Source organism: Prosopis cineraria, unplaced genomic scaffold (genome assembly GCF_029017545.1).
Source record: "Prosopis cineraria cultivar Desert tree isolate PC_DT_omini unplaced genomic scaffold, ASM2901754v1 PC10, whole genome shotgun sequence".
NCBI lineage: Eukaryota > Viridiplantae > Streptophyta > Magnoliopsida > Fabales > Fabaceae > Prosopis > Prosopis cineraria.
This window is the reverse complement of record NW_026555341.1, coordinates 17555684-17578543: the sequence shown is the minus strand read 5'-3', so window position 1 is coordinate 17578543 and position 22860 is coordinate 17555684. Positions and strand designations below refer to the sequence as shown.

General features: G+C 33.7%; 1 protein-coding gene and 1 pseudogene across 3 annotated transcripts; both read left to right on the top strand.

Moving 5' to 3' along the window:
- The first annotated feature begins 11589 nt into the window (after positions 1-11589).
- On the top strand, positions 11590-12801 carry LOC129322124 (pentatricopeptide repeat-containing protein At1g63150-like). 3 transcript variants are annotated; one of them, XM_054968198.1, is made up of 3 exons: positions 11590-11674; positions 12054-12378; positions 12416-12801. In XM_054968198.1, exons 2-3 carry the CDS (start codon positions 12077-12079, stop codon positions 12687-12689), a joined length of 576 nt encoding a protein of 191 aa, XP_054824173.1. In that variant the 5' UTR covers positions 11590-11674; positions 12054-12076; the 3' UTR covers positions 12690-12801. The 3 variants fall into 3 exon arrangements, with proteins under 3 accessions (XP_054824173.1, XP_054824174.1, XP_054824172.1); XM_054968199.1 differs by having other exon boundaries at positions 11605-11674; positions 12050-12378; XM_054968197.1 differs by lacking the exon at positions 11590-11674 and having other exon boundaries at positions 11696-12378.
- A 2889-nt stretch (positions 12802-15690) lies between these two features.
- On the top strand, positions 15691-22328 carry LOC129322123 (uncharacterized; annotated as a pseudogene).
- The last annotated feature ends 532 nt before the right edge of the window (positions 22329-22860 follow it).

The window sequence follows — 22860 nt, the reverse complement described above, 5'->3', positions numbered from 1 at the left end:
ATAGTTTATTTAAGATCTTAAGGAGTTAAGTCAAGCTTCTAACCTTAAGTTTATAAGTTTTGTGGTGATTGAGAATTTTTGGTAAGGGTTTAGACAAACTTTAAGTATAATTTAAGGATTTTGAGACAATGTGGGATATTGATTAGCGAATTTAGTATGTTGGAATGTTTAATAGAATGGTTAGAGTGTGTGGGAATGGTTGGTATTATTAGAAAAGGAATTTGAATATTTTAGACACTTAGAACCTAGAGAATTCAAAGTTATCTAGAGTGATAATTGATGATTGTCACTTATTGGTGTAGATTGAGCATTACTTGAGCCATATTGTACGTATAAAATGCGTGAAGCTAATGTTGAGCAACGATAACCCTTTTGGTGTGATAAAGGGTTGAGTTAACCATATTATTTATTGTATTTATTAACTATTATAACTGTGTAGAAGTAATTACAAATGATAAAGTTATGGTTTTGAAGATTTTTGTGCATAATTTGATATTACAAATGATTTTAGCATGAAAAATTAATTTGTAAATGGTTATTGATTTTAATTGGAATGTATATACTATGAATATATAAGTTTGTGATATGAAAATGTGATGAAAAATAATGAAAATTATGAAAGAGCATGATCGTAGGGGGTGGGAGTTCACCCGAGATATGTAGGGATATGTGTGTGTGGAAATATGTGAGTAAAAAATTCATATGGTCAGGCTAACACTATAGGACATCCTATGCTAGCATTATATGGGACTGTTACTATAGGACATTCGAGCAGTCTAGCAACTTTCTAGTACCCGTTAGGGTGCGACTAGGAGTCAACGACGTCTCTATCACAAGTTTATGAAGAGGGAAAAACTATAGTCCATAGGCAGGTTAGATTACTTTTAGTCAAGTATTTCTACCATTGAAAGTATGCTTCTGTTAACAAGTAGTTGATCCAAGAGAGCCTATGGTTTCATGTTGAGAAGCATTAGAGGTTTGGTGGTTAGATGATCATGCTAGTGTGAAACTATGTGTTTTGTTGTAAAAAGATACATTTATTTTATAATTATGGTATATTTGTTATCACTCTAGTTTTGATGAACTATATTGGTTATTGAGATGTTTATCTCATCCCGTATTTATATTTTACAAGTGAGGGCTCCGGTAAGGGCAAAAGGAAGGAAGGGGCATTTGAAGAGTGAAGAGCATCATTGTATAGCTCTTCCCTTTCTCTTTTTGGGTTTTGTAACTAATATTATCATTAAATATTGCCAACTTAGGAATATGATATTTTTTATATATTACTTATATGAATTTGTGATAAGTATGTGCTTGGCCAAGTTATATTTACAAGTGATATATCTTTCAAGTGTTTTGAGTGTCAAAATGATCAATTGATTTGTGTGTTGGATTTTATCCGCCCCATTATGTTATTATCAATTGGGGGTTTGGTGGTCATTTTGAGCGTGATTACTCAACTGTGTGTTATGATTGAATTGTTATGTGGTGTGTGGTCCATTTGAGATAGTCAAGGTGTCTATAGGGCTAATGGCATTTGGTTTGTGAGTTGGACATCATGGTGTGTATTTTGTTGTGAAAACAAATCATTTTGGGTTCGGGCGTTCATATTTTAAACAGATGATTGTTTGAGTGCGAAACTAGTGCCATTAATTAGAGGGCTCAAAGAGCTTCGTGTGAATACTTGAACTGCTCAAATCAGATGTTGGATGGCGAAATGACACACTCCAAAAGTTTAGAGAGAAGCCATGACAGCGTGTGATGATTGCGCTACAGCACAAGATGCCCTAGAGGGATTCGTCCCTTTATGCCATCCGTCGCAGTGGGCGCAGCTTGCACCGCTGTGGATGGACTAGATAAGGGCAAAATGACTTGTTTTAATTTATTTTGAAGTGAATTGATTTTCATGCTTCTGTATTTATTCTTAATCGATTTTTAATCATGGCTTGAGCTCAAACAATATTTTAGAAAAAGGTTTTACTTGGGATCCCTATGTTTTAAATTAATTATCTTTAAAACTTTGAGTTGTGGTAACTTTTTAGAAGATTTTATTTAATTCGAGCTATCACAATGGGGTGTATGTGTTGTCTTGGTAATGTCAAGGCAAACATTACATGGACGATGACACCAAACTATTCCCTGTTAATAATGGCATTTAACACTAGATGATGAAGGCGAACATATCGAAGATAGTGATCACAAACTGGTATCGAATAGCGATAACGACGGCAAACTAACACCGTTGGATGTGACGACTAGCACCAGATGGTGATAATAGACTGATATTGAATGATGGCATTAGAATGACATTGAATGACGATGATAATGGAAAATTGGCACCAGGTGGCATAGGAGGGTGGTTAAAAGTAAATTAAAATTTGAAATTAATAAACTACAGATGGTCCGATACTAGTCAAAGTCGACCAATCTCGGCTAGCGCAAGTCATCTGTTTGTGAAGAAAGTTAGCTATCTCATCTCAATCAAAGTTGCCATCCAATCTCAATTGGCATTAGCAGTTTTATCCCATCCAGTACCCGGCGATCCAATTCAAGTCAAAGTTGACTGTCTGGTCCAGTTTGCACTAACAGTCTAGTCCCTGTTAAAGTTGGTCGTTTGATCCCAATTGACACCAGTGGTCTGATCCTTGTTGAAGTTAGCTCTATCTCATCTCAGTCAACAACTGCGATTCGGTCTCTGTCAACATTGGTGGTTCGGTTTCGATGGAAGTTAGCCTTAGGTAGTGATATCGAGGTTGAGAAGGTAGTAAAGCCAATGAACGATTGTGAAGAAAGAGAAAGGCTTCTATGAAAATTTGAAATAATAGCGATTTAAAAAGGATTTAAAATCACAAAGGGATTGAGGTAAGTCAAATCTAAATCCACACATTTTTAATTACCTAAACAATAGATTTGGCTCAAATCTAAATTCCCATGCATCTACACATAACATAAAGGTAAAAGAAACCAAGCAAGCACATGAAGCGAGCATAAAACTCTTTCGAACCAACCAATTGATGCAACTCCATCATAAAAAAATAATGAAAAAGAGATTCATTTCTAATCTTTGAAATAAACTAAACAACAATAATCACATCAAGAAAATAATAATGGCTTGTTGTTGTAAGTATCTATATTTACCTTCAAGGAACCTTCAATAAATGACAACAGTATGGGAGATGAAGAAGTGTGGTGGCAGGGAAGAAGGGAACACAAAAATGAAGGTAATGAGAGAGATTTATAAGCCAAGGAAAAGGGTAAAGATGGCCACTTTGATGTTCAATGCGCTTAACCGTGAGATGGATCATATCCCTCTATTAAAAAAATAGAGAAAATGATAATAAAATCTTTCTAAATTATATAACTAATAATTTAGTCCCTTAAAATACTATAATTCTATTGAAGTCCCTAAAAACTTTTTTGTTATTAATGCATTTATTTAACTGATCAACTTGTCCTTGTAGCAATATTAAGAATTTGACATATAAAGTAGTGATTTGCTGTTACATTGTTGCAAATATAAAAAATAAAGTTGTGATTATTTAAACGAAACTTGTGATCATTACTCGTTATTTTCAATATTTGTAGCAATATCAGAAATTTGACATGCAAACTTATAATTTACTGTTACATTGTTGTAAATATAAGAAGAAAAATTATGATTATTTAAATAAAACTTGTAATCATTACTTATTATTTTCAATACTTGTAGAAATATCAAGAATTTCACATGCGAAGTTGTGACTTGCTATTAAATTGCTGCGAATATAAGAAGAAAAATTATGATTATTTAAACAAAATTTGTGATCATTACTTTTTATTTTCAAAACTTGTAGCAATATCATAAATTTGACATGCAAAGTTGTGATTTTCTATTATGTTGTTATAAGTATAAGAAGGAAAGTTATGATTATTTAAACAAAATTTGTGATCTTTTTATTTTCAACAAGGATAGTTTGATCATTTATATAAATTCATTAATGATAGAAAAGTCCTTAGGGACTTTAGTAAAATTATGATATTTTGAAAAACTAAATTGTCATTTGTATAATTCAAAGGGATTTTATTGTCATTTTTCCTAAAAATATACTTCTGTCGCACCCAGAAAAATGCGACGCGGACGGTGTGTGAGTGGAGGTCCTGGCCGTGGCGGGAACCGCATGAATGAGGAGTCGCCACCAAGATTTTGAGGTAAATCTCAGGAAACCGATTAAAAGGAGGATAAGGTTGCTCTGCAAAATTAGAGAATAGGTTCAAGAGTCGATTGAGTGTGGGGAAGGTGTTAGGCACCCCACAACACCCATTCGGCAGAACGGTTACCTGAAGTTTGCTGTGCTCTATTAATATGATTTTTTAATTATTTTAATTATCCCCTTTATATTCATGTGTTTGATAAAAATGGTAAGAATTAGGTAAGAAATATTTATTTACTTACGAGGGAGGACGGACTTGACTCAGAATCTAACTCTGAGGCTTACGTATCTTATGATGGGAATTAAAGTCCACATAGTTCGAGCTTAAAAGTTTGTTGGTGAAAATATTTTTTTTGAATAGAAATTAATTATAAATAATTCACCATTTTGCAAATAAAACAATTTCTGAAATTTTGATATGTGTGTTTTAAATTGTAAAAGGTAATTTAATTTTAATTATTTTCTCCATTTTTGAATTTTTGGAATAAAGAATGAAAAGGGTTTAAAATCATTATTTTTTTTATGTTTTATGATTGAGAATTTTAACTGCTATACCTGTAGAGCTTTATTAGTTCATACGGTAATACAATTATTCTAAGTATCTGCGAAGATTCCGAAACCTCACACGATAAAAGAGTTTGGCAATTTAATTTATTTATTTATATATGTATATTTTAAGTGTTAAAAATATATTTTAAATGTGTATATACATGTTTCAAAGAAACTTAATCATCATACCTGCAAAGCCTTATTAGCTTGTACGGTAATATGATTATCCCTAATTTCTGTGGAGATTCCAAAATCTCACATGATAAAGGAATTAAATTTAATTAATTGATTTAATTAATTATATAATATATACATATATATATATATATGTATATATATATTTTAAAAACTAAATCGTTATATCTGCAGAGTCTTATTGACTCATACGATAATACGATGATCTTAGAAGCCTACGGAGATTCCTCACATGACTAAAAGATATAATCGGTAAAAATGATTATAATTTAAATACATTAATTTGGTTAATTAAGTTTCTTAAATTGTATATTACATGATTATTTATAAAAATCACTTATTTACTATAGAGATTGAGAATTACTGCATCTATGAGAACTTATTATCCCCACAATGATGTGATTAAAATAAACCTCTACAAAGATTCTTGAAATTTTACATAAGATTTAAATAAATTATTAATTTAGATTACAAAAGGAGAGTTAATTTTAATATATAAGTTTTGCTCTCATATCTGCGAAATCTTATTGATTTACACGACACGAGATTATCCTGAATATCTACAGAGATTCAAAGTCTCACACGATAAAAGAATTAAATAATATTCACTTTGAATATATTTTAATGTGTAATTATATAACACATATTTTTTAATATAGAAATCTTAATCATTATACCTGCGAAGCCTTATTGACTCACGCAGTAGTACGATTATCTTAAAGGTCTACGGAGTTTTAAAAATCTCACATGAATAAAAGATATGATTAGACAATATAATTATAAATCAAATTTATTAATTTAATTAATTAAAATCATAAAAACATTTATTATTTTATTTACAGAATTCATTTATTTATTTACCATATAAATTGTGAATCACGATATCTGTGAGGATTTATTATTCTACACGATAATGTGATTAATTTAAGCTTCTACGAAGATTCTTGAAATCTCACATGAGACTTAAACAAATAGTATAAAGAAAGAATTAATTTTAATAATGGGCTTTTGGAACCCATATAAATACTCTAAAATTGATCTTCATACTCGCAAAATCTTATTAATTACACGGTATGAAATCATTCTAAATGCCTATTGAGATTTTTAAAATCTCACACGACAAATAGATAATCAAAATATTTACATTTATAGTTAGTGCATAATATGAGTTTAGCATTCAAAGGAATAGAGAAAAAAACTATTTTGACACTTCACTCCTCTTTTGACTTGAAGATATGTTCCTTAAGATTTTTAAATTGATTTAATGCTCAGATATGACTTTCGAAGGAAAATGATGAGAGTAGTGGTAATAGCATCCAACAATTAAAATTAACAAGTTCCACATACCATCACCACCATTACTTACCAAATTTATTTTCCATGAAAATTAAAATGAAGTTGATGTCTTAAAATTATTTGTGAATAAACAATAATCCCATATTAGACATATGCATACTCTTAATTTTTTTCAAAATAATATGATCAATTGAATGCATGAAGCAGGCATATGAAATTTTAAAAGAAGATGGCCTTGGATCCCCATTATGTGATCATTGAGTCTAAACATTTCAATCCCTGTCCTCCCTAACCATGCAATAATCTCTGCCTTCGCCGGAAGTTCTCTTACCTCATCTCGATGGCATTGGATTATGGAGAGCTTTGATGGCAGCATGATAGACATCGAAGATAATAGCAATGATGATGTTAAGGTTATGCTTCTCACACTGATGTCCTAACCAGTGTAAGATCGCCTAACCTTCCCTCCCAATGCACAACATAGCATCTGGTAATTGAAACAAATGTTGAGGATTTCCTTCTTCATGGAATTGAGTTTTTGAATAAGAGTAATGAGGCCATGGCTCCAGGAATCATTTCTGTGAGTGTCGTTGCAGCTGTTGGTGAAGATGAATCCGTTATATAGGTTGAGATTACCATGTTCCTTGGTATTTCTTCCTCACATACTCGAAATCCTCTGTATACAGCAACATTGCATGCCTTCTTTCTCTCTCCCTCAGTTCCAGTCTCTGTTTAGACATCCTCCAGCTTCTGGTCTCTCTCTCTCATTTTTCTTTCTTTCTCCGTGCTCTCTCTCAGACTCTCGGACGTCTCAGTTTTTCTACATTTTTTCGTCCCTATTTCTTCCTCTCTCAATCTCTGATTTTTCCAAAAAAACGCTCGTCTTTCTCGGTCTCTTGCTCTATTTTTTGTTCTTTTTTTTTCTTTCTGGTTTTCTCTCTTCTCTTCCCGTTTCTTTTTTGTCTCTTGCTCTGTTCTCTCTTTTATGCTCTCTCTTTTTTAGTCCCTTCAGTCACTGCTCCCTCTTCCCTCTTTCTCCTCCTTTTTTCTCCTCCTTTCTGCTCCTTCTCTTCCGTTTTTGTGCATTTCGTTCGTGCTTTGTTTTTGGCCTATTTTTCGTGCATGCATGTGCTTGCTTTCTGTGTTGGTCTTTTGTGTTTCTGCTGCTCTGCTTCTTCTTTTTTTTCCTTCTTTTCAGCTGCATTTTCTGCCTGTGCCATGCTTTCTGTTTCCTTTTCCATTTGTTGTCTGCTTTTTGCTGTTCCCGCATGTTTCTGTTTCTACTTCTTTTGTGTGTATGTCCAGTTTTTTCGCTTGCTCTCTGTTCTCTTTTTTGTTGTGTGTTTCATGCGTTCTCCTTTGTGCTGTGGCTCTGGTTTCGTGTGTTCACTGTGCACGCAAGTTTGATCTTGTTTTTTTCTTTCTGGCATTTTTGTGACTGTGTGTGCTTGCTCTGTAAAGCTTTTACGCCTGGCCAAAAGTTGTTTTCAATTTACTCTCTTTATACGTGCATGACTAGCGTTTTTTGCCATTCTTTTTAATGCTTCTTTTTTTTTTTAATTAGATTAAAGGAGAGAAAGGAAAATTTAATTTTAATATATATATATATATACATATATATTTAAATGGAGAACAAAAAGATTTAAGAAGAGAAATTTAAAAATATTTAAGTCTCAAAAAAATTAATTTTCAATATTTTTGAATGGTTGGGATAATTTAGGAGAGATTTTAAAAGACTTAAACAAGATTTTTTTTTGATTTTGTTAAAATTATTTTTTTAAATATAATCCTAAGAAAGGATTAAATTTTATTTCGTATTTTTATATTTCTTGGTTATTTATCATTAAATTTAAAAAAAATATTCAGACAAAATACGATGTTCACAACTACACTTTCTAGTTTTTTTTAAAAGATATTACTTTAAAAATATTACATGTAATGAAATACTTCCATGCATCGTATAGGGGAGTAAATGCTAGTTTTTTTTTAAAATAAAAACATACATTTTTAAAATTGTCTTAATTTAAGGAAAAACATAATATTTGGTCCTGATAGTTTCATCATGTTTTTTTATTCCTTGAGTTTTTTTTAATATTTTCAATCCTCATAGTTAAAAAGATTGGATGACCTTTGTTTTTTAGGTCCTTATAGTTTTCATTTTTTTCAATAACTTTAATCCCGATTGAAAATGCTAGAAAAAACTATAGGAATCAAAAACAAACCTAATGAACTGTTGGGACTTAAAAATTATATTTTCTCTTAATTTAATACTCTATTTATGAAACAAGTACTAAAAAGAGAGAATATAATATGAAGGGTAATATTTAAAAATTATCGTTAATAAAACTTTATTTTTGTTAAAGTATTTTATATTTTAGGATGCACCTAATTTCCTTCAAAAGTGTCTTAATTATACATTAGGAGGGAGACAGTATAAAATATTTTTTAAGGTGAGATGTTAAAAAATATAAAAAATGTCGGATCTTTCAAGGCATAATTAATGAAATTTTTTTCAAAAAATAATATTAATTGGGTGTAATTAATGAGGTTTTTTTGTTTTAATGAAGATACTCTGTTAAATAAGGATAACCATAAAAAAATATAATTATGAAAACAATTAATTAACTCATTCAACATAATGTGCAAATCAATGGGACCAAAAACTTCTCACCTTATACAGGATATCTTGTTTGTATACTCCGTTGTCTCAACTCTAAAACATGAGCATTTTCTTTTAACTAATATTAGTTTAAAATATAAATAATTTAATAATTGTAGAAAGTACCTGGTCCCAAAAAAAAAGAAAATGTAGAAAGTACTTGCTTGCTTTTATGAGAACATTGAACGCTCATTGATCGAGAACATGGATTCCCTGTCACTTAGCTAGGGAAAAGGAATCTCGGTGGGAACTCAATCGTACCTCTCAGGATTCCTCTAGGCGGGAAAGAAAAGGATCAAATAAGAGACTCTCAGAATCCCATAAAAGTCTCACACTATTTTTTTTTTATAATTTTTGTTGATCTTATTTTCTGTTATTTTTTATTTAACTAATAATTAAAGCTAATTTTTATTAAATAATAAAAATTAGATTGTACTATTTTAAAAAATTAAAAAAGAACATTACATCAAAAATAAATTTAAGATTCTATAAGCTTTTAAACTTATAATTTATGAATTAATTTATTTTTTTATCCTTTAATTTTTAGTTGCATTTAGGAGGGGAAGACTGTCCATTTTATTTGGCAAATTTCAAATAAAGTTTACACATCACCAGTTACTCCGTAGTCCATACTTGTTACGTCTCATCTTTTATTGAACGCCACATCCTATCAACTGTAATGTTTGACTTGGCATTTTATTCTCTTCGCTCCCTAACTCCCTCTCTTCTTTTATATGTGTGTTTTGAATTTCAACTGGAAAAAATTTTTTGCCTCTTTTTCTTTTGTATGATTTTGAGATTCTTTTATATAATTTTTTAATTAACTAACAATTAAAGTTAATATTTTTAAATTAACTAATAATTAAAGTTAACATTTTCTAAACATTTATTTATGAATTTAAAGTTCAAGAAGTAATTTATTATTTAATCCTTAAAAGTAAGATAATGAAGTACTGATGGTAGGTAACTCATGAGTAGTGGTACAAATATATAATGGTTAAATTGTCATATCACTTTCAAGCACTTCCAATTTACATTATGATTGCTCTAAGGTTCTTATATTTGTTGATAAAGAGATCTAAAATAATAAAAATAAAAGTGTAAAAGTTTAAAATATTGAAAAAAGTATAGGGACCAATATTAAAATGTGAACAAAGTGTATGGACCAAAAGTTATATTATCCCTAATAAAAAAACATGAATTTTATTATACATATTTATGTGACTCATTTAATTTTTTAAAGAAAAAATAATAAAATTTAAATTACAATTAAAAAATCCTTATATAATTAAGTATAAGTATGAATCTCTTTTATTTTTTTTTTCAAAATCAAGTTATATATACATACGCACATGTATATAAGTTAAACCAAATAGGCTATAAAATTTCATATGTTAATTTTTATATAGACTTGGGGATTAACATGATTGTTTTTTTAAGACCAAAATATATAAAACCCCTTTAAACTTTAAGGTAATTATATATGATCTCCCTCACATTTAAACATTTAAAATTAACTCCCTAACCTTTAATTTTTTTTTCAAAATCCCTCATTATTAATTACTTTATTATGTTATTAACAGAGTTTGTTATATCAAATTAAGAAAAGTCTTATAAAAGCTTACGTAGCATTTTATGTAAGAAAATAATAAATATATAAAAATTATATTCTTTTTTATATATGTACTTTTGTGTTACTTTTAAATATTTACTTTTGTATTAATTTCACTCATGTTTTTTTAGGTTATTAATTATGCATAGTTTTCTTGTATTAAATTATAAACTTTTATTTATATAATTCTTATTAGTAACAGCTTTTAAATATTTTTTCATTTATTTAATATAGAACACTGTTTTAATTAATAAAAATAATAAAATTATAGTTTTTTTTTAAATTGTGTTGAAAGTGAATAATGAAAACAAAACCCCTCCATTACATAGTAAATAAAAGCATTATCATGCATGCTAAAAATAAAAAGTATAGTTTCACCCCAGCTTAAATTGTGCTAAAAAAATTAATAAAAATATTTTTTTTCATATCATATTCCATGCGTATTTCATTAATCTAAAACATGAAATTCTATTAATAACATAACAAAGTTAATCATTGGTAGGGAGTTTCAAAAAAAAATTAAATATTAGAAGAGTTAATTTTAAATATTTAAAATTGATAGGAATCATATATAATTATCTCAAAATTCATTGGAGATTTTATGCATTTTATCTTTTATTGTTTTCAATTATATAAGATAGATTTGATAATCATCAGTAGAGTTGTGCACTAGTTTAGATAGATTCGATTGTCTAGTATTTAATTATTTGTCATATGTTATCTTATCAAATAAAGTTTCTATCTGAGCCATTGTATTAAGACCAGATTTATCGCTACATGCATAAAGCCGTAAATTATTAAATGACATTAGTTCTCTAACTTATATATCAATATTAGCATTTCAAATCCGATGCCAACTTTAAAAAATATGGAATTTTCTTACCAATAATTTTTTTAACAAAGGTAGTTTGTATTACTTTGAATGAAAAATTGAATGATAGAGATTTCATATCTTAAAAAAAAAAAAAACCATTCTCTTCGAAATATGTTAATAATCATAAATTGTAAGGTAGTTTATAGAAATAATTTTATTAAATAGGTTAAAGAATTGATATACGGACTTTAGGAAGCGGTGATTCCTGTGTCTGCTTTTCTTGTTCCCTCTCGTCGACCTCCGCATCTCCGAGCAGTACTAGTTTTCAACTGAAAGATGATTCTTTGTAGAGCTTCAAGGTATGCTTTTCCCAAATTTCTTTTGTTTTCTGCATCGTCTTCATCTTCATTCTTTCTTTCTCCTTCATGTGCCCTAACTCTCTGTATCCATTCCAATTCCACAAATCCTCTAAGCATTGAGGAGGCTGTCTCTTCTTTCCACGCCTTGCTTCAGAGGCAACCCCGACACTCTATAGTCCAAATCAATAAGATTTTAGGATCCATTGCGCGGATTAAACATTATCCTACTGTTACCTCCCTTTTTGCACTCGCAAAATTTAAGGGATTCACGCCTTCTTTTGTTACTCTTAGTGTCTTGATTAATTGTTACTGCCATATGGGTCAAATGCTTTCGCTTTCTCTGTCTTTGGGAAGATTCTTAAGATGGGCTGTCAGCCAGGTACCATTACTTTGACTACACTGATGAAAGGCCTATGCATCAATAATGACATCGGGAAGGCCTTAGATTTTTATGGTGATCTAACAGCTAAAGAGTTTCAGTTAGATGTTATTAGTTACGGCACCCTCGTTAATGGGCTATGCAAAACAGGGAAGACAAGATGTGCTGTCAAACTTCCCCAAAACATGGCCAGAGGGCGGCTTAAGCCTAATTTAGTTATGTATAGTACAATTATTGATGGCTTTTGCAAGGAAGGACTCATCACAGAAGCCAGCGATTTATTTCATGAAATGATTGGTCACGGAATATCTCCTAATGTTGTGACCTACAACTCCCTGATAAATATCTCCTAATGTTGTGACCTACAACTCCCTGATAAATGGCTTGTGTTGTATGTATAAATGGCTGGAAGCAGCAAAGTTGTTTAATCAAATGAGACTCAAAGGCATCAACCCTAATGTTTGTACTTTTAATATATTAGTTGATGCATTTTGTAAGGAAGGAAGTGTTACCAAAGTTGAAGCTGTTGTTGGCATGATGATGAAGTACGATATAAAACCCGATGTTGTTACTTACAACACTTTAATTGATGAGTACTGTTGGATCAATAATGTTGACAAGTCAAGAGTGGTTTGACTCCTGATGATTTTAGTTATACTATCTTGATCAATGGATTTTGTAACATCAAGATGATTGATGATGCCTTGGATCTCTTTAGAGAAATGAAACGCAAAAATTTGATTCCCAATGTGGTCACCTATGGCTCTCTTGTTGACGGATTGTGCAAATCAAGAAAATTGTCATATGTGCAGGATATTATCTATGAGATGCATGATAGAGGCCACGTCCCAAATATAATATTTTATAGTATCTTGTTAGATGGCTTGTATAAAAGTCATTATCTTGATTAGGCAATTGCATTATTTAAGCGAGTTATTGACCAAAGAATTCGGCCTAATATGTACACATATACCATATTTATAGATGGATTGTGCAAAGGTAACAGACTAAATGATGCACGATGGATTTTCCAGTATCTTTTGTTCAGTGGTCTTTCTTTGGATGTTCAGGCATATACTGCTATGACCAATGAACTGTGTAATGAGGGCTTGTTTGATGAGGCAAGGGTAATGCTCTATAAAATGAAAGAGAATGGGTGCTCACCAAATTTAGTAACTCTCAATACAATTATTAGACCTCTTTTGGAAAAGGGTGAGAATGATAAGGCAAATGCTTTTCTTGATGAAATGTTTGCTAGAGGTCTCCTAAAGCGATAAAAGAAGGCAAGATACTTTGATCCAAATCCATTTGATTGGTGATAGTTGATACTCAGTGATAAAATTTATTGTAATAGTTAACAAATTTGTTTAATTTAAATAAACTTTGTGGACTATATAATGGCTGGCTTCAATTGTCTGTTATGTTTAAATCATGATTGGTGTATATTTGTTTTTTCACTTTTCGTTGGTACTAGTTGTCAAGATGTTTTTCTTTTTTGGATTAACATGACTTTGTTCTTTCTTTATGGCTCAACTTTGATTTATTAACTCGTAGGCATATTATTTTATACAAAATCTATTGTGTGGTGCTTTTACATGTATGGTCTCAAGCCATAGAGTTATTTGTGCTTTACAAACTTGACAATATTGCTAAACTGATATTAATGATGTCACCATACCAAGTTGTGAAAGTTTCTACTTTTGGGAGCTAACGTTTTGACTCTTACTCATGCATGATTTCTTAAGAACCTCAACAATCTTATTGATATTTGCCAGCTATGAAAGAAAGCAAATTTATTGTATTTTTTTGCAAAATACAGAATAATATTGAGATGGGTTCAACTTGTTATTGTGGGAGGCTAACTTTGGCAAAATGTATATCCCATATTGCATTAATTTTTCTTGTTTTCGTGTTTGTTGGTGTCAATACTATATGATTCTAGGGAAAAGATGCTATTATGTTGGAAATTTGTTTTGGCTTTAGATGTCCTTCAGTCATACATAGCAGTTGTTCATAGATAAAGTGTAAACGTTTTTATTCGTGCTGTCTTTTTGTGATTGCTTCTTAAATTTTGTCTCCTTTGATATGTTGATGTCCATATTTTGCTTTTCCAAATCATGTAGTGACTGTTAGTAGAAGTTGGTATCATATATTTGGTCCTGGAATTGGATTTTAATGCATGAAAAATGAAGGTACCAATGACTCAAAGTATCATTAATATAATCAGAAGAGTCTGAATCTTGCAAGATTAATTGCTGGCTCCTGTAGTAGCGGCTTCTTACTTGGTCTGTAGTAATATTTTTGTCCGTGGCATGTATTAGGTAAGCAAGAGAACTTTGAAAGATCTTTTTCATTAATTTTCTTGCTTCAGGAATGTTATCATGTGAATAAGTTCCATTTCCCACCCACTAATTAGTGGTTTTTGCATGCTATCATGTGGATAGTCTATAAGGCATTTAGAAGTCTGCTTGAATGCTCTACATTTGTTTTTCTTGGATGTTGTATCACTCATTGGAGTGAAATGTGAAGTAATTATCTTCCTATTTGTAAGATTGTTCTGTTTGACACTGTTCAATGTTTGGAGGGTTCAGTGCGATCATTACTCATAGCTACTCCTTTAAATTTATAGCCTATGTAACAAGCTGCTCTTTCTTTGATATTTTCTTGAAAATTTGACTTAATATATTTTTTATTTGTCATGTCTTTTTTTTCCCCCACTTCTGGTGAGTTTAATTAATAGAGAAGTTCACCAGTTTTTGTTCTTTCTGTAATTAGATGCACTTTTAAAGGTTTCTGCCAGGTGATGCAGCATGGGAAGATTCGTAGTATGGGATATTCATGTTGGACTCAGCACCAGAGGAAGATGGAAGAAGGGGAATGTGAATGGCTGACGAACAACTAATGAGTGGCTGGGTTATATGTGAATGGAGGCTTTGGGCTAAAAGATATTGAGTCTTACAAGAAAGTGAGTCTCATGAAGTGGGAAGATCTTTGTCAACCCAAAGAGCATGTAGGTGTATGATATTGAGAGCCAAAACTCATGTTTCTTGGTTAAATTAGCTTAAAACCTGATCTCTAATTCCGATGCTCTTTGGGTCCTATGTGTCCGAGAGAAATATATGCTGGCCTTTAGCAAACAGAAGCAAGCTTAAATGCTCCTCATGCTCTCATTTTCGGAGAAATCTAATGAAGATCTTGGAGGAAGTTGATCTGGGGATGTTAGGGGAACCCTGTAATGGGAAAGACATGCCTTTTAGGAATGACAACTGGGTTGGTGACCTTGGCCCACTTAAGCTTCAATACTTCGCCCCTATTTTTGAGGTCAAAGCTTCAAAGCCCATTGCTGATTTTGTTGATGCTGATGATCAATGGAATAGGGGTTCATTTCAACATAGACTTCCCCAAAGCTCTCGCAAATTTTTAAATACCCCTCCTCCTTGTAACGATCCAACTGAAACCTGTCTGTAATTGGAGAGTAACATTTTGGCCTCATTTGTTGGAAGCTCTGCACTGTCAAGAACTGCAGAAATTTTGGCAATGATTCCCATACTGCTCATCATCTAGTGATAACAAATCCCTTGCCATGGCTCATCAAGGCCTCTATCTTCAATCGCCTTTTGCTTACCGTGAGTGGATCTTAATTTTTTGGTCTCCTCTCCCCATTCCGTTTGTATTGATTTAATTATGATGTATACTCGGGTTTTAATTCCTTGGGCTAACATTATGTAGTTCTTTTTTCAGTAACGATTACCATATTTCTCATTGGAAAAAAAAAAAGCAGAGTAGCTAGCCTGGTTTAGGGCTTTTTTTTCCTTAAAAAAAAAATCCTAGGCCTGCCTAACCTAGCATGGGAGTATGGGGATCTGATATGAAAATATTAGGAATTAGTTAGGCAGGGGTATAAATGTTATTTCTTTGGGTCGGTCCTGTTACTAATATTTAGTCTAATGGTCCAGCCCTATAAATAAAATACCCAAGTCCAGATGCACAGTGTTGTTGAAACTCATTTTAATAAACGTACTATTCAGAACGTCTTGTCTACTCGTCTCTCTATTCTCTCCTTCTCGTCTACCTATCTTTCTTCTTCTCTCTTCATCTCTTTCTATCATGACAGTGGCATCAGAGCCAGTCCTTCCTCCCTTATATGCCTGTCACTCATCTGCAAACAAGGATGGCTGAAGAAACAGATGCAAGACTCACGATAGTTGAAAACCAGATTGAGGGGCTCACTGCCTAGATTGCAGAACTTGTCTGCACGGTAGAAGAGTCTTGAATTCATCATGAGACCGACTCCAACGAGGCAGAAGGACACCAGCGAAGAATTGGAGAAGGACGCCAGCAACCAAGACAAGAATGAGAATATCAACCTCCTACCCAATTTACCAAGATGGAGTTTCCAAGATTTCAGAGAGGAGATGTTCTTGGATGGCTCATGAAGTGTGATTAGTATTTCCAGCTTGATAACACCCCAGATGCGTGGAAAGTCATGATGGCTAGTATTCATCTTGATGAGAAAGCCTTCCAATGGCATCAAAGCTTCATGCGCACCAGAAGGAGACGTGCGACTGGATGGGAAGAATGCTCGGAAGCCATAAAGAACTGATTCGGACCCACTTATGAAGCACCCATGGCGGAACTGATGCGGCTGCGACAGACAGGGAGCTTAGGAGATTACAATGATTCTTGATGAAATCGTATGTAAGCTGGACCTAACTGAGGAGTATCTGGTGCAGACCTATTTAGAGGGTTTACAAGAAGAACATGCTGGGCCAGTGAGATTACTTAAGCCCACAACTGTTCAGGATGCAAGAAGTCTGGCCCGACTTCAAGAAATACACCTTCAGAGATCACTAGAAGCAACCACATGCCCAAGAAAGGGGTCCTACACACCGCAGAGCAACATCATGGCATCTACAGCCTCTTGGCATTCTGCGAATACCTGGGCAACACTGAAACAGAGCTTCTCACGTGATGGGTCTCGCCAAAACACAACTAAAACAGCATGGCCAACCTCAGAATCCTCAATCGTGCAAGGCTCAGCATCAAACACAGCAAAAGATTCATCTTCTTCTTCTTGCCAATTTATTTCTAGGATTAAAATTCCCACAAAATTAACACCAGAGGAGGAGGCAGAACACAGAGCACAAAACCTCTGTTTTTATTGTCATAAAAAATTTTCTAAAGGCCATAATTGCCCTCAAAGATGCAAGATGCAATTGCAATTAATAGAGCTGGATGAAAATCTGGAGGAAGAGGAGATGGAACCTAACGAGACAGACCCTGATGAACATGAAATTCCTCCTGAATGTCATCAAATTTCAATACATGCCATTGAGGGTGAAGTTAGTATGAATTCTATGAGACTTCAAGGATATGTGGGAAGAAGACCTATCCAAATTCTCATAGATAATGGAAGCAGCCATGATTTTCTCGATTATGACTTGGCAAAGAGGCTGGGTTGGAATGAAAAAGAAGATGGATGGACTGATGTAGTGGTTGCAGGGGCTGGAAAATTGAAAATATATGGAGTTTGGAAGGCATTTAAATGGAAAATGCAAGGAGAAGACTTTGGCCGAGACCTTAGGATAATGAACATACACACTTACGATATCGTGTTGGGTTGGGAATGGCTTACAAGCCTTCATTATGCCTTTTGGGATTATATTTCTGCTACTATGTATTTCTGGAATGATGGGAAAATGTGTGTTTTGCAGGCACAACCTCCATCAAAATGGCAAATGGTTGATTCTAGCAAGTTGGAAATTAAGAATGGAGACGGGTGCCAATTATTTCTACTCCAATTAGCAGAAAATAGTCAGTTTCAGAGTCAAATCCATGCTGTGCAACCAACAGAACCCATTCCAGAAGCTGTTGGTGACCTTTTGGAAGAATTTACCAGTCTTTTTGATGAACCTAAAGGTCTGCCCCCTTTTAGGAAGGGTCATAACCACCCTATTCTTTTACAAGAAGGGACAGATCCTATTAATCTCAAGCCTTATCGTTATTCTTCTGCCCAAAAGGACCTTATTGAGAAAATGGTGGGAGAGTTGCTAGCTACAGGCGTGATACAAGAGAGTAGCTCCCCTTTTGCTGCACCTATTGTATTGGTAAAAAAGAAGGATGGCTCATGGCGCATGTGTATCGACTACCGTGAGCTTAATAAGAAGACAATCAAGAATAGATATCCTATTCCACTTGTGGAAGAATTATTGAATGAATTGAAGGTAGATGGTTCACAAAGCTGGATTTGAGAGCAGGATACCATCAAATCCGAATGGAGCCTCAAGACACATTCAAAACAGCTTTCTGGTCACACTCGGGTCATTATGAGTGGTTGGTTATGCCATTTGGCTTAACCAATGCTCCAGCAACATTTCAGGGAGCAATGAACTCTATTTTTAGACCATACTTGCGCCACTTTGTTCTTGTTTTCTTTGATGACATTTTAGTTTATAGTCCAAATTTAAATCTGCATGTTCAGCATCTAAGACTGGTGTTTGAAATTTTGCAGAAAAATCATTATTTCATCAAGAGGAGCAAGTGTACATTTGCCAACAATAAGGTGGAATAATTAGGGCACGTTATTAGTAATGGAGTGGTGGCTACTGACCCTCAGAAAATTCAAGCAGTGGTAGATTGGCCTACACCAACTACTATTAAACAATTGAGGTCTTTTTTAGGGCTTGCCGGGTACTATAGAAGGTTTATAAAAGGGTGTGGACAGATAATCAAACCCTTGACGGACCTTTTGAAGAAAAATGCATTCCAGTGGCATGAAGAAGCTGCTGCCACATTCAAGAAGATGAAACAAATACTTGTTTCAGCACCTGTTTTATCTCTCCCAGATTTCAATGAAGAGTTTGTAGTGGAAACAGATGCTTGTGGAAGGGGCATTGGGGCTGTCCTGCTCCAAGGAAATCAACCCATTGCATTTTTCAGCAAGGCTTTGGGTCCCAAACAGCTCCAGCTTGCAGTTTATGAGAAGGAATTATTGGCAGTTGTCCTAGCTGTTGAGCATTGGCATCGATACCTTGAAAGAAGGAGGTTTTTTATCAAAACAGATCAGCAAAGCCTTCGATTTTTGTTGGGACAGAAGTTGAAGACCCCTTTTCAGATGTATTGGGTTACAAAGTTAATGGGGTATGACTATGAAATTCATTATAAAAAAGGGAATGCTAACACAGCTGCAGATGCTCTTTCTCGACTCTCACGACCTCAGTTACTTCAGATGACTCTAGATACATCATCTCCAGAATTATTACACAAGCTTGAGGAGAGTTGGGAGTTGGATCCAGATCTCAAGGGCCTTATTTCTGAGTTACAAAGACAAAATGGCAGTATTAAAGCCTATTCTTGGGATGGCAAATTCCTTAGAAGAAACGGGAAGCTGGTGGTAGGGGAAAGTCCAGCCTTGAGGCAATTTATTCTAGAATGGTTACACGCCAGTGCTCAAGGGAGACACTCTGGAATACAAGCCACATATCAGAAAATCAAAGGGCTATTTTGGTGGAAGAAAATGTTACGAGATGTGCAGGATTTTGTCAAAAATTGTGACACTTGTGCTCGCTGTAAGTATGAGACAGTGGCAAGTCCAAGGTTGTTACAGCCACTACCAATTCCGAGTAAGGTGTGGGAAAGTATTACTATGGGTTTCATCGAAGGGCTCCCTAAATCAAGTGGAAAGGAACTAATTTGAGTTGTCGTGGATAGAATGAGCAAGTATGCCCATTTTATGGCCCTATCTCACCCATTTTCAGCTTCTACGTTAGCTCAAGCATTCTTGGATAATACATATATAGATTGCATGGAGCCCCAGTTGAAGTGATAAGTGACAGGGATCCAGTGTTTATTAGTAATTTTTGGAAGGAGTTCCTCAAGGTGATTAGAGTGGAGCAAAAGCTTTCTTCTTCCTACCATCCTCAAACCGATGGTCAATCCGAGGTGCTCAATCGGTGTTTGGAAACTTATCTACGTTGTATGTGTTGGGAGAATCCTAAAGAATGGAGTAAATGGTTATCACTTGCTGAATGGTAGTATAATACTAGTTTCCATACTTCCATTAAGGCTACTCCTTATGAATTACTTTATGGGCAGAAACCTCCTCTATATGTTCCTTATTTGCCTAGATTAGCAATCGTTGAAGCTGTAGACAGGAGTTTTGAGGCAAGGGAACGCATGATTGGAGTATTAAGGCATCATTTGCATAAGGCAGCGAATTTAATGAAGCAAAGGGCTGATTTGAAAAGATCTGATCGAGAGTTTGAAGAAGGTCAATGGGTGTTTTTGAAATTACAGCCTTATAGGCAAATCTCTATTACCTTTAGAAGCACTCAAAAGCTAGCACCAAGGTACTTTGGGCCTTATAAAGTGCTCAAGAGGATTGGGAAGCTGCGTACAGACTGGAATTACCTCCTAGTTCCAGAATTCATTCCACTTTTCATGTTTCTCTCCTCAAGTTATGCCCTGACCCATCAGTGACGCAGCGACATCTGCCTGATATATGGCCAGAAATCCCAGAGATGTTATTTCCTGAGAAAGTATTAAACAAACGAGTGGGAAGGAAGAAAGGAAGGATTATTACTGAAGTGTTAGTTCAGTGGAAAGGCTTGCCAGATGAGGAAGCTACATGGCTATCTCAGTTCAAATTTCAAAAACAGTTTTCAGATTTTCCTCTTTTTGATCCTTGAGGGCAAGGATGTTGGGGAGGGGAGTATTGATATGAAAATATTAGGAATTAGTTAGGGCAGGGGTATAAATGTTATTTCTTTGGGTCGGTATTGTTACTAATATTTAGTCTAATGGTCCAGCCCTATAAATACTCAAGTCCAGATGCATAGTGGTGTTGTTGAAACTCATTTTAATAAATGCACTATTCAGAACGTCTCGTCTACTCGTCTCTCTATTCTCTCCTTCTAGTCTACCTATCTTTCTTCTTCTCTCTTCATCTCTTTCTATCATAACAGGATCATTGAACTACTTAAAGAACTTGACAACAAATCTTCATGCATCCATTAGCCTATCTATGTTCCTGTCATAAGTAATGACTAGACTTTAGTCTGTTTAATTTTGTATACTTCTGTAATATGCCTATGAATTGTTGACCAAGTGATGGAAGCTTATGTTTGGTCTCTTACACTGTAATTCTTTAATAACTTAAGCATTCGATAGATATTTTCTGGCAATGAAAGAAAGAAAATTTGAGGGTGTTGGAATAATTTCAAGATGCATTTATTTTGGTGCTGTTATTGTGGGCTGCTAGCTTTGGGAAAATGAATATCCCATAGTGAGTCAATTTGCCTTGCTTTTCAAGCTCATCTTATCTAATTCTGAATGCTTTGTGGGATTGTATATGGCACTTGAAGTCTTCGTCCCAAGTAAATCACTTTCTATGGAGAGCTCTTAACCAATCACTTGCTACCAATAAAACAGTCTATTCGAAAATGTGCTCCAAATCCCATCTGCCGTTTATGTGAAGAAGCACCTGAGACTATTGAGCACCTTCTCTGCAATTGGGCTAAACCCATTTGGTATGGCTGTCTATTATCTCTTCGCATTGACCCAATCCAGGTCTCTTCTTTTGAAATATGGTGTGAGTATGTGTTTTTGCATAACAGCTTCTTGGATGACCTGGGAAAGGCCTATATTGCCATGCTGTGGGAACATTTGAAGGATGAGACATGCTGCAGTTTTCTCTGCTGCAGAACTTAATCCTGTTTTTGCGGTAGATAATACAAACTTTGCTTCATTAGAGTTTTGGAATGCTAATAATACTGATTTACAAGAGGATTCTAAATGTGAACTTTTTGCTGTCAATTGGAATCGTTCTGAACTCAAGATTAATTGTGACAGGACCGTGAAGGCTATTTTGTCAAAGTCCGGAAGGAGAGAGTTGCTGTCCCAAATAGTCTAATGGCTGAAATTCTGGCTTGCTCTTGTGCTATTGACATTGCTTCTACCTACGGAAACATCCCAGTGACAGCTGAATGAGATTGCCTAGAGCTTTACAAAGCAATTACTTCTAATAACATCAGCTCTCTCTCAATGAGATTGCTCTTGTGATGTTATAATGTTTAACTTAATTTTTAAGAAAATTAAAAAAAAAAAAAGTTTATAAGCTTGGACTGAGCTCTCTAAATAAATGTTGGACATAAGAAAATGACTGATTGAGATAACGAGGGCTTATGTGCCTAAGCCAGGCTTATATAGGTCAAGTGTGCCCATTTTCTTGCTCTAGGTAAAAGATGATTCAATTGTTCATAATGAGGTCTTTGATTATTTTGATAGTGTTGAAGAGGGGATGATTTTGATCATGCTTAACTGCTTGTTGACCCATTTTTCATACATTTAGGATTTTTATGCGTGAAAAATTAAAGTGGTTTCTATCTTTGCTTTCACATATGCATGCTTGTGAATTTTCGTTTTTGTTAGTAAATTGAAGAAAAGATACTAATGTTCAATTATCCCACAAAATGGATTTTTATATTCATTGTGTTGATTTTTTTTTTAAAGATATCATATATTGAGTCTTTGGCTGTCCAAATATTTATTAGGAGTGAGGTGCATTTTTGTTTTTAAAATAGTTTTGTAAGAGCACCGGTCACTAAACTCAAAACGGTGATGCAATGTGGCGATTCAAGTCTTGAAATTGGAGTAATTTTATCTATCCATTAAACTTCCATGAATTTAACTGTTTGCAAGGAGAAAAATTGTAAGTAAATTCTCTAAATAAAAACTAACTTGTGTATTTAAAATTTACAAGTGAATATTACTTTTGCATTAATTGACTTGTAAATTAAAGTAGTGCGAT